Source organism: Nestor notabilis, unplaced genomic scaffold (assembly GCF_000696875.1).
Source record: "Nestor notabilis isolate BGI_N333 unplaced genomic scaffold, ASM69687v1 scaffold7987, whole genome shotgun sequence".
In the NCBI taxonomy this organism is placed as follows: domain Eukaryota; kingdom Metazoa; phylum Chordata; class Aves; order Psittaciformes; family Psittacidae; genus Nestor; species Nestor notabilis.
This window is the reverse complement of record NW_009937739.1, coordinates 880-13,284: the sequence shown is the minus strand read 5'-3', so window position 1 is coordinate 13,284 and position 12,405 is coordinate 880. Positions and strand designations below refer to the sequence as shown.

General features: G+C 43.2%; 1 protein-coding gene across 1 annotated transcript; it reads left to right on the top strand.

The window, feature by feature from the left end:
- The first annotated feature begins 49 nt into the window (after window positions 1–49).
- On the top strand, window positions 50–5,391 carry UMPS (uridine monophosphate synthetase). Its single transcript, XM_010018976.1, has 5 exons — window positions 50–224; window positions 2,182–2,850; window positions 3,537–3,712; window positions 4,276–4,390; window positions 5,172–5,391. Exons 1-5 carry the CDS (start codon window positions 50–52, stop codon window positions 5,351–5,353), a joined length of 1,317 nt encoding a protein of 438 aa, XP_010017278.1. The 3' UTR covers window positions 5,354–5,391.
- Window positions 5,392–12,405: the final 7,014 nt, after the last annotated feature.

The window sequence follows — 12,405 nt, the reverse complement described above, 5'->3', positions numbered from 1 at the left end:
GCAGTGCGTTCGTTTGGTCACGTTCACACCAGCCTGGCTCCTAAAAGGAATGTTTGGTTCTCTTTTCCAGGTTGCAGATCTTCTCTTTCAAGCAGCCGAAGATGCCGGTGTACAGTATGACTCTGTGTGTGGTGTTCCTTACACTGCGCTGCCGCTGGCCACAATTATCTGCTCAGAAAAGCAGATTCCAATGCTTATACGGAGGAAGGAAGCAAAAGACTATGGTAAAACCTTCAGATCGAGAGTCTGTGCTTTCTTGTTGTCTTGTTTGGGCAATCTGTGGCTCTTTTGTAAAGTGTGCAGCATCTCCATCCCAGTTTAAGGTTACTGCTCCTGCTCAAAAAGCAGCTCCTTTTCCCCCCTCAAACATACCCACCACAGCATCCCAACCTGATCAGGTTCTCCCAGCTGGTTGTTGATGAGGCTGCAGCTTGAATCCTGCTGTAGGGTGTTTGGAAATTGTCGAGGAGGTGATTGTTTCTGTGCCTATAAGGGTGGGTTTTGTTTGTGTCTCCTCTTCAGCAGCATCTTTTTTCCCTTTTTTTTTTTTCCCCCCTTGGCACCATTACCATGCTTTTGGGTTACTGGCCTCTTCTGGAGACCAAGATTTATAACTCAGTTTTTCTGATATGCAGAGAACGGTGACACATTTCATCCCCAAACAGATTTTGTTTAAGTACTGATTACAAGAGGAACCTTTCTAGTGTCTTCATAAGCCATTTATTTGCTTTTGATAAAGGAAGGGGAAGACTGAAGTGTTAACCTACTGTAGCAACTTGATTTCTACATGTGACAAAAGCTATACACTTTCTATAGTATTTAATTAGAAAGTCAATTAATTAGAAAGTATGCTTGTCAAAACAAATGTAACTCCTATGTTGATGTGCCAGGCGTGTAAATGTTTGCTGTTCCTTCTTGTGAATGAAAAGTCAATTGTGACAACAATTAGCTGCCTGGCACAATGTTTCTGGTGTCACATGTGTTGCAAAGCTGTACTACACTTGTTTTCTAGGCTGTCATGGTCTAAGCACCACACTCCTTGCATAATGTTCTCCTGCTGCTTGTTGCTTCCTGAGAAAGCATACATCCTTTGTTGTTGCCCCCTGGGAGGTCTTTCATGGATGTGTGCCTGTTGGTTAGGGCAGAGGCATTTGGGGCTCTGCTCGTAATTGTTCTAGCAGGCATATTAAGCACAGAATGCTGCCTGTGGAAAATACGGAATATGCTGAAAAGCACCAATAACTTGGCAGCTTTAAAGATGTTCTAAATAACTGGAGAAAACATTTTGTAATTTGGAGCATTCAGTTCATGGCAATACTAAATTTCTATAGGTACCTTATCCAAAGATTTAAATTTGTGCAGTTAACCATATGTCAGTTTTGTTAATGGAACATAACTTCCGGAACACAAAGAAATACTTTATTAACTTGGAGAAGTAACAGTTTTTATGAGTTGAATTACAGATCAGTGACTGAGCTGTGATGAGAACTGTGACAAATGATATCGGGTAATAACTAAACCAATTCTCCAAAGAATCATAGAATCACAGAATAGTTAGGGTTGGAAAGGACCTTAAGATCATCCAGTTCCAACCCCCCTGCCATGGGCAGGGACACCTCGTACTAAACTATGTCGCCCGAGGCTCTGTCCAGCCTGGCCTTGAACACCTCCAGGGTTGGAGCATTCACAACTTCCTTGGGCAACCTATTCCAGTGCCTCACCTCCCTCACTGTGAAGAACTTCTTCCTTAGATCTAATCTAAACTTCCCCTGTTTAAGTTTAAAGCCATTACCCCTTGTCCTACCACTAGTCCCTAATGAAGAGGCCCTCCCCAGCATCCTTGTAGGCCCCCTTCAGATACTGGAAGGCTGCTATGAGGTCTCCCTGCAGCCTTCTCTTCTCCAGGCTGAACAGCCCCAACTTTCTCAGCCTGTCTTCATAACGGAAGTGCTCCAGTCCTCTTATCATCCTCGTGGCCCTCCTCTGGACTTCATATTTACAGTGAATGTGAAATCCCTATTTTCTTGAAATCCAGTTACATTGGACGTTCAAGATACGCTGCAGTGTATGTAGAACAAATTGATCTTTAGCATAACAAGTTAAAGTTTTGATACTTTTAAGTTTTTGGGGGAGGTCTTAAAGTTTCTTTATTTAGTGGAGTGTTTGCTTTTTATTTTTAAGGTACTAAGCGGCTGGTAGAAGGCACGATTAATCCAGGAGAAACGTGCTTGATTATTGAAGATGTGGTAACAAGCGGATCTAGTGTACTGGAAACTGCGGAAGTTCTCCGGAAAGAAGGATTAAAAGTGACGGATGCCATAGTGCTGTTGGACAGGGAGCAGGGTGGGAAGGCCAGGTTAGAGGAAAGTGGAATTCGCCTGCACTCTGTGTGCACGCTCTCCGGGTTGTTGGAAATCCTCCAGCAGCAAGGGGAAGTGTCTGTTGAGATGGTTGAAAAGGTGAAGAAATTCATTCAGGGAAATGTGTTTGAGCCAGTGGCTCAGAATGGTCCTGCTCCTGTGAAGAGGCAATGCAAAGAGCTGAGCTTCAGTGCTCGTGCCGAGCTGCCGGGGGTACATCCTATTGCCGCCAGGCTTCTCGTGCTCATGGAAAAGAAGCACACAAACTTGTGCCTTTCTGCTGATGTCACTAGCTCCAAAGAGCTGCTGCAGTTAGCTGCCACCCTGGGCCCCAGCATTTGTATCCTGAAGACGCATATAGACATCCTGAATGATTTCACCCAAGAGGTAGTAAAGGAGTTGAGAACACTTGCAGATCAACACGAGTTCTTGATTTTTGAAGACAGGAAGTTTGCAGACATTGGAAACACAGTGAAACAGCAGTATGAAGGTGATTATCATCAGCCTTGATTTACTGTAACTTCCCTGTCTGTATAACTGCAGTGCTGGCATGGGTTGCCAGGACAGACTGTGGAATCTCCAGCCTTTGGAGAAGACTCAAGGGGACAAGGCCCTGAGCAACCAGATCTAGCTTTGAAGTTAACCCTGCTCTGAGGGCATGACCTCCAAAGGTCCCTTCCAGCCTAAACCTTTTTATGAATCTATGGTTATGCTCAGTAAGTACTTCAGACTAGTTGTTTCCTGTGAGAAAACACAGTGTGGCTTCTTACAGCAGCCTGCTATTTTATGCTCGTGTGCTTGTTATGGCTGTCATTCGAGACTGCATCTGCAACTGTAGAACCATTTTCTTCTGTTCCGTATCTCCTGAATGATCTGCATACTGTGTTGAAGGGTAGCACCTGTGACACTGGATTTCTAGGCTACCATAAATGCCTTGGTGAGCATTAACAGTGACATGCTGAGAAGTGTTTGTGAAAAGTAAAACTGAGAGATTACACTTTGTGATTAGGCAGCTGCCAGAACTGTCTGAGACTGAACTTGTAACTGTCAAGCTTGAGTAGTAAAACTGTCTTCTAAAATGTGAATGATTAAGCATGCAGCTTGTGTTTAACTCTTGTTTCCTGTTTAATACATTTCTAATGAGGCTTTGCCTTTGTCTTTTATCTGTATTCTCAGGGGGTGTGTTTAGAATTGCATCCTGGTCAGACATCATTAATGCCCATGTGGTTCCAGGCTCTGGAGTTGTGAAAGGTCTGAAGGAAGTAGGTCTTCCTCTCCAGCATGGCTGTCTTCTCATTGCTGAGATGAGTTCCCAAGGGTCACTAATAACTGGTGAATACACGAAAGCTGCAGTAAGTAGGCAGTCTTTTTTTGGGTTAAAAGCTTGTAAAGTGTTGTGACAGGAGGTTTTATGGGCTTCTAATATTTGTACTTCTAAAAGTCTCTCCAGCTCTAGTAGTTACAGTCGTGTTTGTTTTTATTCCTTGGAGACCCAGAAATCTGATGGTGGTGGTTAAAGGTTGCAGCTGTAGGCTGGTCCTGTGAGGTGGTCACAGTTCATTCTCTGAATTCTAGTAGACATACCAAGTTTGATATTAACACCACCCCACCCGCGCCCCCCCCCACCTTTTTTTCCTGAAGTGATGTATTTCTAATTAGTTTTAATTCTTCATTCATTGTAATATTCATAACATAGAGAAGACCAGAAATACTCATGTTCCTGGCTGCAGGTGCAGCAAGATCAGTGAGGGCTGAGTCAGCTCTGGGTAACTTTGTATTGGTAAAGTAAGAGCAGGTGTTTGATGCTGCTGCCTTGCACAGCTTAATAATGTGTCAAAGAGTGGATGAGAAACACATTGCTAGTCAAGTTTAATTTTAAGTATATCACTTGTAACTGTTTACTGATCTGTTTCAGGTACAGATGGCTGAAGACAACTCTGATTTTGTTTTTGGATTCATATCTACATCTAGAGTTAGTAATAAACCAGAATTTCTTCACTTAACTCCAGGGGTGCAGCTGCAAACTGGAGGTAACTTCTTCTGAAATGCTTACAGTCTGTCTGTAAATACAGATCTAGCCTTCAGCGAAGAAGTGGCTTCTGAAGAAACTGATTGCTGATTCTCTGGTGGGAGGAGTCTCTGTTTGCCGCCGTTATGGGCTGCCTTCTGCATTTCTGGGTATGCTGATCTGAAAGGCAGCCAGCAGACTACACAGCTTTTGTCCGCATGCTGAGGTCTGTGCATACCATAAAGCGCAGTCCTTAAAACATGTAAAATGTCTTCAGATAGGTTAAATATTCACATGCTCAGTAGGAGTGGAAAAAAGGTATTTTGACAGCTACAGAAGTCTGTTAGTACTGCTGATACGATGTAGACGCAGCATGAATGAATTGGAAGTGTTACGCTGACATGACAGGTTATCACTGAACCAGGTAGAGGAGATCTGTTTCTCGCAATACTTAATTCTTACGAACCCTGAAGTGAAATTAACAGGGTTTTATGTGAATGTTTTGGGGTTTTGCCTGTTTAAAGCAAAGTGAAGGCTCATTTCAGTAATTCTGATTGGTGCTTCTTTGCATAACTGTTCCATCTATTGTGACTGGTAAATAATGAAAAAGGAGGTGCTGTCTTAAATTGTATCTGTTTAACAGGGTGGCTCACTAGTTGGAGACACAGTTTCTAGTTACGTGTTTAGATTGCTAGGGTGAGAGCTGGAACAGCATACCTGGTATCTGTTTCAGCACCTCTTTGAAGGATTTTAGTAGATAACACTTTTATAAAACTAAAAAAATAATGGTGTTTCTATTTCAGGTGATAACCTTGGACAGAAGTACCTAAGCCCCAAGGAAGTTATCAGTGAAAAAGGTTCAGATATAATTATTGTGGGACGTGGCATCTTGTCAGCTTCAGACCGTCTTCAGGAAGCAGAGAAGTACAGGAAAGCAGCTTGGGAGAGCTACTTAAGCAGGCTTGGTATTTGTGCAGAAGATTGAAAGCAGCCCGCTTTGCTAGTCTGTGAGCAAAGCTGATGGAGCTTCAATCATTGTGAGACTTCCAGTTAAATACATGGACACTTCAGCCAGTAGAAAACTGCCCTTTTGGAGAACTCTTACTAACTAAATAATTTATAATTGTTATCACACAAATTGTTGTACATGCCATGGTTGTGTTTTTTAATATTGGAATGTATGAAATCAAAACTTCATGCTCAGTCTTAAGCCTTAAAAGCTTTTCTCTGTTGAAAAATATTGCATGAAACACTCCAAGGGTATGTGGTTGGTTGTTGTTGCTTTTGTTTCGTTTCCTCACCCTAAAATTCCTTCTGACTGTGGGGTCAATATTTTAGTGTTCTTAATAAAATTCACTTGCAGACCTAGCCTGCTGCCCTACTCTCACAGGATTACTCAGAGGATTACTCAGATCTGCTGTTTCCAAGGAGCAAATATGGATGGGTCTTAATCCCACACTGTGAAAATGAATAATGAGATGTTTAATAAACACTGTTGCTACTGTTTTCTTTTCATGGGATCTGTAAGTCCTTCTTCTGTGGCAGTGCTAAATACCATTTTCAGAACGCCAGCATTACAAAATTCACTCTACCATGACTGCAGGAATTACTCATGATTCTGTTTATGGGAGCTACGAACAATTTGTCAGAGCAACTAGTTATTGTGTGCTTAATTACACCAGAGCTGTTCATTCCTTTAATGAGAGGAACCTCTAGACTAGGAACAACTGTATATGGTGAGAAATGGCTTTTTTGGCATAAATACTTGCTCTTCACTAAGCCTTGCAAAATAAACCTGAGTTATGCTGAAGTTGACAGAGTTTTTGTTGAGTGTTGGTTGGGTTAATCTACGCAGAGTGTCTCAGACCAAGGGATGAAGTCTTAGTCTTAGACTGGGCTTTAGGCTTCTTGTATTTGTGACAGTGTGGTCTGTATGCAGTCAGGCTTCAGAAACAAACAACTGGATGACTTCCTCGCCGTCTGAGCGTGTTGGAGGCGGTGACTTTACTTTTACATACTTCATTCCCTTTGATGATGCGGATGCTTAGGAGCCCTAGGAGTTGATTGTCGTGGAGAGGATATTAAAACTTACTTAGCGTGTGTTATGTTTTCCCTTTGGGCTACCATTTGCTTCAATAGTTGTCTTATGTATTGTAATTTACATCTGGAGAACTCCATCCAGGAAAGACAGAGACTCTTCTGGCCACCTTTCACATCTAGAAATTGATGAGTGTGTTGTATCTTGTGCAGCCTCGACAGTGTGTGAGTCCTGGTACTTCACATCAACCTCTGAGAAATTCCAGTCCTTCCAAGTGAATGGAGGATTTGGAATTTGTTTACTGTCTCATCTTAATCATGTAGTGGCCTTGAGGTCTGCAGCAGAAACAAGAGTGTGTCACTTAAACTGTTTTGCAGAAAATCACTTGTTCCACCAGAGGGAGCTGAGATTCTGTATTTATTTTTTTTCTAGTGCAGTCAACATCCCAGCACTTCTGCAGCTAATAATTTCCAGTGATGATGGTACCAACTCTAGGTATGCTTAGGATCAAAATCTGTCAGGTTTTCAACAGGTTGCACCCATTTAAAACAGTAGAGCTTACCAGAATGCTGCCTTGGGCTGGAGTTCACTGTTCCTTTTTGTAGGCTCACTGTTAGTAGTGCAAGCAGAATTTTGTGAGTTCAGTGGTCTGGTATTTTCCAGTAGTTACGCTGGATCCACACGTTAAGCAGGTGCCTGACATCCACACAGCTAAATCCCTGAGTAGACTCTTTAGAGAGCTAATTTATCAGGCCTCTACCTGGAAAAATAGCCACTGTGTTTGGAGACATGGATGTGATCTAATACCCAGTCACTTAGAGGATGTGTGCAACTCATTTTTTTTCATGAAGCAAGTTCTGAGGAACAGATCAATTGGAAAACTTAATTACACAGTCCTTCATTGTGCACTCAGTAAATCACCCAGAAAGAGCTGTATTGCGGTGCTTCATTTGACACCAATGTTGCAAACATTCCAATTAGTAAAACAAAAACATGTTACCTCCTATATGCATTCTTCTGTCAGAATGATTATAGAAAACAAGTGTGTTCACTTTCTTTGAGGCACCTGAAAGTGATTAAAAATCCATTTCAAATTAAGAACAAATGTTTATTTCCTTGCTTGCCCCTGCTGCTCACATTCATCGCATGGTTCCTGCTGTTGGTCCCAACTGTTCCTAACATGGGAACTAGGTCACAATTTACAAAACTCATTTGCATCATAATATACGAATCGGAAAGTCTTGCAGTTCATTCTCTGATCTGTTTGAGTCTGGGGCAGAGGCATAAGGCTATATTTAAATTACTGGGTTATCACATGATTTATATTATCTGCCGAGTAGGCATTTATATGAAATTGTGATCCTTAATCCACCCTGGAGTATGGTTGTAACAAAATGAAAGGGTATCGTGCTTTTCATAGTGAAATAAGACTCTGATCAAGTGTTGTCAGTGCTGGCAGGAGAAAGAAGGCTGACTTGCTGATATTTCAGAGCGGCTTAGCAGGGACTGTGTGAGAGACCAGCACAAGCTGGAACCATTAAGGAATTGTTACGTAGCTTTTGATATTTGTATGTAAAGCTCATTCTATCTCTCTGAGGCTGTGGGTATCTCTGTCTAGCACAAGGAGTGCTGTGTCAAGAGAACCCAGCCTGGACACTTCAGTCAATGTAACTGTGTAAGTAGAGTGCTTTACTCAGACTTAAAATTCTTGTAAAATCTTGATAAACCCAGCACTGAATTAAATACAGCAGGGTTAAATTTTTTGTCCTTAAAAGCATTTGTATGTCACAGTATCAACATTGCAATAATTGACAGGTCATGCTATATTTTCATTAGCCTTTTCTATGGAAAGTTTATTCAAGATTAATCCCAGAAAAATAACTGAATCACTTCCGTTTATGTGGAAAGCCTGTTGCTGTGGCTTTTTTTAGCAAGTGACACAACCATTGCATTTAGGGAACAGAACCAAAGAATGTGAAAAACCCAGAGGAAGTTTCTTTCCAGATCTGAGTTTTGGAGGTCACTGTCTCAGGGAAATGCTCTTTTTTGGACGACGTGTAAACTGGACTGTGGGTAGACAGGCTGGATGTTTTGTTTGTTTGTAATCACTCTGTTGGTTCTTGGTCAGTCTGTACCACAGTGACAAGTACAGCTTCGTGTCTGAATGATGAAGCAAACTAAAACTCAGCCTGGTGCCTGCTCCAGCCTCAGATTTTCCTCTAAGAAGCCTTTTGGCAGATGTTCGCAGGCTGAGAGCAGTGACCATGCCTGCATGTCTGGGTTGCTTTGTCCTCAGTCTTGGTTCTCTCTTTCTACATGACCCATGTTCTTCTCTGAACGTTTTCTCATAAGCTGATGCTAGCTGCAATCAGCTTGTGAAAATGCAGGGTTGTAGGTGGAGGCCAGACAGTGCAGAGAACAGGAGAAAGCCCAAGCAAGGCTCTAACTGTGAAGTTCTTGCTTATGGCATGGTCTCCTGAACAGAAGTGTGATGATATGCAGTGGGTTGCATTTAGTGTAAATAGGTGTTGCAGAGGAGAAGCCAAGCTAGTGCAGTCATTTTTGATCTGTTCCTGAAAAACTAGTAGTACCTATACAAAAAAGAGTTTACAAACAGGACTATTTAGATGGGAAAATTCTGCAGTGTTCCCTGCAGCTGGTAATTTCTGCTTCGCTGAGAGGTATAATTTTAGGCTGATGATGGGAGCAGCCATAAAGGCGACCTGATTATAAGGGGGAAAATATTGAACAGAAGATGTCTGCACAAAAACACACCAAGAGAAAATGCCTGCCAGCCTGGGAACCAGAAGTGTCCTTGAGGAGTGCAGCTGGCATCTTTGAAGTGCAGCTGAATACCAAGAAACCAGAGCTATCCTGAGATACCACCAATGCAAAGCACAAAAACAAGGAACTATAACAGCAACTTATTATCTGGAAAGGTGAAAAAAAACCAGTATGGAAAAGGAGGAAAACATCCTGAGAAAGGAAGAATCAGTAACTGCTACTGGTTGTTCTAAGTGACAGTACAGGAAAACAGTCTGATAAAACAAAAATTGGTCTGAGAGAATAGAAAACATCACCTTGCTGTGCCAGGTGAAAAATAGGAATTAGCAGCACCTATTGGCTGTTTTAGGGGGTGCTGTCCTACACCTCTTTATGTCTCTGTAAAATAAAAAGGACTTACTTTTCACCCAAAACGGAGCCTCTTTCCCACACAGGAACCCGTTTTCCGCATTATTTCTTCAGCAGAGCAGACCCTCGCCAGGGACACCAGGCTGACTCTGGGCTTCATCATGCGGATTATCATCCAAGTGAGACTTCTGTTGCCAACTGGCCCCACTGCTGGGATCAGTGTGATGAGAACTTGCTACTGGTAACACTTTAAAATATATTTATATATATATATAGAAAGTCTGCATGTAAGTAATTACTGATAAGTATATTTGGTGCTTTACTAGTCATAATTCTGCGGTAGTTTGTAATATTGAAACACAGACTTGCTGCTAATATTGATTGCTGCTGCTGTGCACATATGTATTTGCTTTCTCGTAGTAAGTTGTAGTAAGGTATACTTCTTTTGCCAATCGTAACTATACTTGCCTTGATAGTAGTAAACTGTAATTAAGTAAAAAACATGGGTAATAAATCCTTTGTGTCTCTGTGCATGACAGAGTCCAGTAGGGCAAGTAACAGAACTGGGCTGTGGCATTAATTGGTATCAGGAGTGGAGTTCTCTGATAGACAGGTCATAGATGCTCAGGAGGAGGCAGCAGCAGAACAGTGAAAAAGGCAAGAGGCTAAGGGATAGAAAACTCTTCAGTGGGACAGGGATTGGGTGTCTGAAAATTGTTCACATTGGGAAATGCTGTGACCAGAGTTTCAGAAGTGGCTCAGGGTGCTCATAAATGCAAAGCCAAAAATGGCCAGGGGGCCTTCATCAGGCCTCTCATGGGGGTATTGCCAGCTGTGGGTGCTTTGTTCAACACTGCTAGGCAGGAACTGGAAGCTTTGCAGTGAGCTAAGGATGCAGAAGCACAAGCAGTTGCCTTTGAATCCTATAGCTTTGTTACAAACCAATTAGACAAATACAAATGAGCCCCAGACCTCTGGCTGTACGACAGCTAGAGGCAAGAGCCTACGTGCCTGGTCTCAGAGAGAGGATCACTGAAAATGGATAATAAGGAGGAGGGCTTTAATTCTGGCGGCGGGTCTCCAACCGCCGCTTCCTTGCCCAAGCATCGTCCGGATGCTGCAGCCTCCTTGTACCCGGCATTAAAACTTTGCCGGTACGACCCCCGGCTCCTGCCAGAGAGGAGGGAGCCCCCCTGCTGCCGGAGGTCATGATGCCGCTGCGAAGGTTAACGCTGAACAGCTAAGGCAGCTGCCTTTGCTGCACAGCACAAAGCCCCGTGAGGACCGGGCAGGATGGGTGGTGTGGTGCTACCAGCTGGGGGCTGGAACTATCATCCTTAGTTGGACTGAAGCTAGACAAATAGCCCTGGGAGGAAGATTATTTCTCCTAAGTCCCAGTGCAGGGGCTGGAGCTAATACATTTTCCCTGTTACCTCTGATACTACATGCTACTAGAAAGATGCTGGGATCAAGGGGATACCTCCCTTCCCCTCCCTGGAGTAATCCTGGTGTAGTACTCTTGCAAAGGGCAGCACCAAAGGATGCAGTTGGGGAACACAGACAGACACAAAAGTCTTGGCCTTGATGTTATGCCATGAAACCTGGGACTGGAACACCACAATAGCCCAAAGGCTGCAAAATTAGACAGCCCGTATGGGGAGGCAGTAAGGACAGGGAAGCACCTCAAAACAATAATCTGTAAAAGGGAATGTTGAGTCAGGGTTGTCAAGATGTTAAAGGAAGGTCACAGTAGTAAGAATAAGGGACAAAATGCTTGAAATACTGAAATTAATCAGTGTGACACATAGTGGCACCCCCCTCCCTCCCCTACCTTTCCTACCCTCCACCCCTGTAAATGGGAACGTGATCTGGAATGGAGACTCTTACGGGATCTCCTGTGTGGAACAGGATTCACAGCAGGTCAGTTAAAGGGGATGCGCACGTTTCATCTTGCACAGTCTGTGGGATAACCATGATGGGGACAGCACCAGCAGCCCAAGGGGAGAGAAGGCACGGGGTGGTGTTAGTCCCTCTGCTTCCCCCATCCCAAACAACCTTGTTCTGTCCAGTCTCCCAACCCCACTACCTGAAAACAAGTAGAGGAGCTTCCATCATCACCCCAGGGAGTCCCAGTGACACCTCTCAGGTGTCCACAATTTTTGGAATTAACACCCTTGTATACCATTAATAGTGAATGGCAAATACTAAGTCTCTTTTCTTATGGGTGGAGGAGTCTCAACATCAGTTTATTAAAGCTGAGGATGCCCCTGGGTTAGTTCAGAAATCTCAAGCAAGGGTTTCTGCAGTAATGATTACTCAGAAAAGATGAGAGCTCCCCACCGCCAGGATAAAATTGGCTCTGCCTGGTGGAACGATACCAAGACCCATAGTAGCAGCAGAGCTCTTAAGTATTTTGGGTTTGGATGTATTAAAACGCCAGACTTTTAACACCTCATTTGACTCTCAGGTACCAAACCCTCAGACCCAAAATTCTGTAATTTCTACTGATAAAATGCCTCTTGTGGAGGCTATTGTTTTTCTGCTACAGACAGCACCCAAGTTACCTAAAAATCCCTTCACCCATGTGTGACAATATGACTGCTCGTCTCACAGTTGGACAACTTGCCCAGAAGGATACTGTAGAGAACAGTATCAAAAACCTTACTGAAATCCAAAAAAGCTACATCCACCACCTTCCCTTCATCCACTAGCTTGGTGACCTTACCAAATTAGTTAAACAGGACTTTCTCATCATAAACCCATGCTGACTGTGCCCAATGACTGCATCGTTCATTAAATACCTTTCAGTAGTACGCAGTATAATTTTCCAGGAACTAAGGTTACACTAACAGGTCTCTGGTTCCTGG